The 5,199-nt window shown below is 33.8% G+C and overlaps 1 protein-coding gene across 1 annotated transcript in view; it reads right to left on the bottom strand.

The window, feature by feature from the left end:
- LOC106870976 (DDB1- and CUL4-associated factor 7) overlaps positions 1–4,959 on the bottom strand; it is a 17,724-nt gene extending 12,765 nt beyond the window's left edge. The window contains exons 1-2 of the mRNA XM_014917221.2: positions 4,814–4,959; positions 1,602–1,759 (exon numbers count right to left, since the gene is read on the bottom strand). Coding sequence (XP_014772707.1) covers positions 1,602–1,754 — 153 coding nt within the window. The 5' untranslated portion in view covers positions 1,755–1,759; positions 4,814–4,959. The remainder of the gene's footprint in view (positions 1–1,601; positions 1,760–4,813) is intronic.
- Between the last annotated feature and the right edge of the window lie 240 nt (positions 4,960–5,199).

The raw sequence follows: 5,199 nt of genomic DNA, 5'->3' as shown, positions 1-5,199 counted from the left end.
AAGGGGTGTGTGTGTGCGTGTGTATGTGTGTGAGACAGAGTGAGAGAGCGGTGTGTATGTAGTATTTACTCTCTCTCTCTCTCTCTCTCATACACATGAACACACACACTCACACACAAAATAGAGAATGAAGCTTTTCGCCGTTGTTACGTCAATACCGGAAGTTGCCATTGAGGAACCTTTTTAAAGAAGTGAATCTTAAATATAAAGCAATATTATTTATTTTAATTAAAAAAATCAAATGAAGAGCCTAACATTTATCCGAGGTCAAATTATTCATGCATCACAAGTATGGAAGCATTTGGTGAAGTCGATTTCACGTGAAAAGCGATTACACACACATCTGTTTTATATATAGTATAGATGATAGGGAGTAATTTGAGGGAAATTTGGTTACCATTTCAAGTAGCTTGGACAACTTAAAGGCTCCAAAGTGGCACTCCAACTCTTAAATACACTTTCCCGGCTAAGGAACTACTCCCCTACCAATCGTCTCCCTTGACAAACTTTCTCTTAGCTCTTAAAACTTTTTCCACCCTTTTCATTCACCATTCATTCCACACAATAGTTACAATAACCAAATCTGTAATACCTTCTTGTCTGAGCTTTTTCTTGAAGAAGGATAATGAATTTATTTATTCTTCTTTCCAGCATTAAACACCTATAAACTGTGTGCTCCTGTTTCTGTTGTTTTGTTTCATTCTGTTCCTGAAACCTTTTCACTATAAATAAGTAGCATAGGGTGGTATAGTACAGTTCACTACTCTAAACTGTAAAATCACTGCTTAGAGTTTCATTAGATTATTTTGCTAAGCTTACATACTTTTGTGTGGAAAAAAACTAAAATACTAGAAACTTAACCAGAGTAAAACTATTACCAGTGAAGGAATTGCTAATAATTTTCACCTAAGTAAGGCAGTGAGCTAGTAGAATCGTTAGCACACCAGGTGAAATGCTTAGTGGCATTTCATCTGTCTTTACAATCTGAGTTCAAATTCCACCAAGGTTGGCTTTGTCTTTCAGTTTTAAGGGGTCGATAAAAGAACAGTTGAGTACCTAGTGTTGATATACTCAACCTACCGTTTTTAGTAGCTTGAGCAACTTTAAGGCTCCAAAGGGAAATTGCTGGCCTTGGGCCAAAATTTGAAATCAATATTTTCATATAAAGCATATTAAACATTGAAAGCACCGTTTTGAACAGAGATGAGAAACAAAACCACTGAGACAAGTTCGTTTCTCTTTTCTGTCTCTCAAGTTGGTGAATTTAAGTTACTTAATACAAAAATCTTAGTGACTCATTGGGTTAATTTACATTGTAAGTAACCATCTCTTATCAGTACTAAGTAACTAATGAATTATCTTGTAGACATAAATGAGTAGTTAAAACAGCAGACAGAATTTATAGTGTCCTGTTTGAGAAGATGGAATGGCTGGCACTTTGTAATGTAGTTGATAATGCTGTCATCCAGAAATAATACAAACTTTTAAGTCTTATCAGGGTGGAGCCAATTTGTCCTTTCTGCATCAAATTGATTATGTCTGATGTCATTTATTACTCCACTGCTGAGTTCACTGAAAATGGTGAGAGACATAAAAATTACCTTGTTGTTGTACTCTTCCATGAAACTACCGAGAGCTAATCGAAACCGTTTGTCTGGACGAATACTCCAGTTCATTCCATATACAGTCCATGGTGCTTCATATTTATAGATCTCTTTCCTCTTGCCAGGAGGTGCAGCAGGTAGAGCACACATGGTCACTAAACAAAAAGAAAGAAAGAAATAGAAATGAAACTATTATATTTATAATAAATACATAAAAATGTAATGAAACACAGAATCGTTTTTGTATCTGGTTTGCAAGATTCTTTATGTGAATTGTGTTTCGAAACAAATCTTGCTGTGTCTAAGGATAGTCATTATGCCAATATAATTAACAGACGCACTGGTTCAATCTCACTCCTTTATTATTAGCCAATTGGTTAAATATCCAACTAACTAACCGATTATTCAATTTGTTTTGGTTCCAGAAATTCGGAGCTGGAAAATACAGCCTAGAAGACAAGCCTCATCCTGGAAGATCTGTAGAGCTCGACGAGTGCATCCTGCAAAACCTGGTGGAACAAAATTCCATTATAACTGTTGAGGAACTAGCAGAGAAGCTTTGGTCATTCAACCAATCATTCAAGTCAGTGCTAGAAGAAAAATGACCATCTTTGGATGACATTCCAGAGACAGAAGCAGTTTGAATGAGAAACAATGCCCCACCCACCATATTCGCCGGACATTGCCTCATCTGATTATCATCTATTCCACAGTCTTAAAAAAAGTACAAAAAAAAAACATTATTTATGGGATGACACAATATTTAAAGCAAGAATACAGAGGCTTTGCAAATGAAAAATATCAACTGTATTGACCAACTAAATTTTAAGAAAATAACAGGAAACAAAATTTTAAATTTTTAAGAAGATTGTTTCATATCAAAGTTGATATAGTAAAAGAAAATATTTTCTGAAATTGAAGACATTTTTGGTCTGCTGATTGATATAGAACTTCTATTCAATACAAAAGCTCATTAAATATATTTTATTACTAATAAAAAATATATTCAAAATCAAGTGATTGACTGGCAGAATTATTATGCTGTTGAACAAAATGCCAATGATATTTAGTTCAAAAGCACAACTAATTGATTTCCAGCATTGAATTTTGTAATACAGATTTCTAAGTGCAAACCACAACAGGTTCAATCTTGATTTTCTTTTTGTCTTGCCAGAATTAACAACTTTTGTATAAGTTTATTAATAAAAATATATACCCCTAATAAAATAAAAGACTTTCTGCTTCACAATGAAACCAACACCTACTAGTTAAAGCAGGTCTCTCTATCAAATGAGTGACATCATCTTGAATACAGTGTAGAACAGTGTACAGATGGACATGTTTGGGTGAGCATACGGGTTTTTGCAAACAATGCCTGTTCAGGAGTAAACATTAATGACAGAACACTATAAGAAAAATCCGTGTAAAAGGGATAACTTTCATACACACACACATTATAAGCAATGGAGGTAACGTCTAAACATTGAATTAATTTCTATAAGGATGCCAACAACAAGGAAGTTCCAAGAACCATATTTCCTGACTGGTAAAGAGTTCTAAATAATACAAACGGCTACAAAACTTGAAAACAGTTTAAAACTCTGTCTATGGTTGTCCAGTCTTTTAGTTAAGAAAGAATACATCTACAGGTATGACAGAACTGGGACTTTCATTTAGATTTATACCATCATTATGAAAGAAAGAAAGAAATAAGGTGGTATAAGCATAAACCAGAAAAAGCCTTAGAGAATAACAGTGACCATACTCTAACATGCCAAAACACAAAAACGGAGATATCAAGGCTAATTGACCAGATATTGTTGTTAAGGAGTACCAGGGAAAGAGGTGCCTTGGTTTATCAGCTCTAAGAAATGATGATGTATTTCTCAAAGAAATGAAGAAATTTTCCAAATATAAAAGATTTGTAACTTGAATATGAGGACTGAAAACAGGAATAATCCCTATAATAATAGGTGTTGTAAGAATGATTTTAAAAAATGCATGATTTTAAAAAATACATAACCAAAACACCAGGACTTACAAAACATACGCAACATACAGAAAATAGTTACTACTAGACATTGCACACATTACGTAGAGTACTTTCAATACTATAGAAAACACAAACCCAAAACAATACACTGCATGAATCAGTTGTCCTCGGTTGTGCAGTGAAAACACAGAATAAAAATAAGAGTATAATATAATGTTTTCTAATATAGGTACAAATTGATAAGGAGAATTCCGACGATTAAATCAACCTCAATACATGGTTGGTACTTTTTTAAAATCAACTTCAGGATGATGAAAGGCAAAGTTGACGTCAGTGTGAATAGAACTCGAAATGAAAAAAGCCGCAACTAGCAATAATTTCTAATAGAGGAACAAGGCCAGAGATTTGGAAGAGGGGTGTATAGTCGGTTAAATCGACCCTAATCTTTGACTGGTGGCGTATTTTTCCGACCCTCAAAAAAGGGAAAAAAAAAAAAAAAGGATGAAAGGTAAAGTTAACTTCGATGTTATTCGAGCTCGATATATAGAAATCGAGGACAAATATTACTACGAACTTTGTCCGACGCTAATGGAATCTGCATTGTCCATATCTAAAACATTCTTGGTCGAGACAAAAACCAAATCAATTTTAAAGGAAAGAAAAAAAAGACGTAATGCAAACTAAGTGGAAAATACTATGTGACGCATGTAAACGCCGTCTTTAAATAACTACAATCAAACATAAAAGAAACAATTTAAAGATAAGGGTGGAGAACTGTCAGATTTATGTAGATATTTATAAGCTGATCTTTCAGTTTGGGAACATGTAAATTCCTAAACCCAAACACTACATTTTTTCCTAATAAAAATATAAAGTTGATTTTTGAAAGTGATTAAAATACATTTTAAAGCAAAACGGATACTGTAAATGTCAATAAGAAAATAATTAATTAATTAAAAGACGACAATAATACAATATTTTAATAGTTAGGTAATTTGCATAACAAACACGTTCAAGGCAATAAAATAAAATGCGATAAAAGGGAAAGAGAGAAATATTCCGACTTTTTAACATAAAAAAAATAGAATTGTTTGTTATTTTCTCTCATGTTGACTAAACATGTTTAAAGATTAAAGGTTAAAGTACAATGATCGCAAAGTAAATATATAACCGAAAACGGTATAAACAATAACGATGCGTGTGTGTGTTTACTTACAATTGAACTTCGAGGCAATAAATAAATTAAATCAAGAAACCTCTTCTGTCCAGTAATATTTCTCTGTCTAAATAAACCAAAAAACTTGCTTTTAATGATTATTAAACAATATGGCCGACCACCGACGTCCAAGGGAGATAATTCTAGTCTCTCCTATCAACAAGATACATTTCTTTGATAGTACGCTGGTGGGGTGAATGCGCGTGGCTTAGTGGTTAGGGTGTCAGCATCATGATCGTAATATTGTGGTTTCGATTCCTGGACCGGGCGACGCGTTTTGTTCTTGAGCAAAACACTTCATTTCACGTTGTTCCAGTCCACTCATCTGGCAAAAATAAGTAACGCTGCGATGGACTGGCATCCCGTCCAGCTGGTGGGGAACACAT

This window comes from Octopus bimaculoides, chromosome 5, assembly GCF_001194135.2.
Source record: "Octopus bimaculoides isolate UCB-OBI-ISO-001 chromosome 5, ASM119413v2, whole genome shotgun sequence".
NCBI classification, from domain to species: Eukaryota; Metazoa; Mollusca; class Cephalopoda; order Octopoda; family Octopodidae; genus Octopus; species Octopus bimaculoides.
The sequence above is the reverse complement of the archived record's forward strand: the minus strand, read 5'-3'. Positions and strand labels throughout refer to the sequence as shown.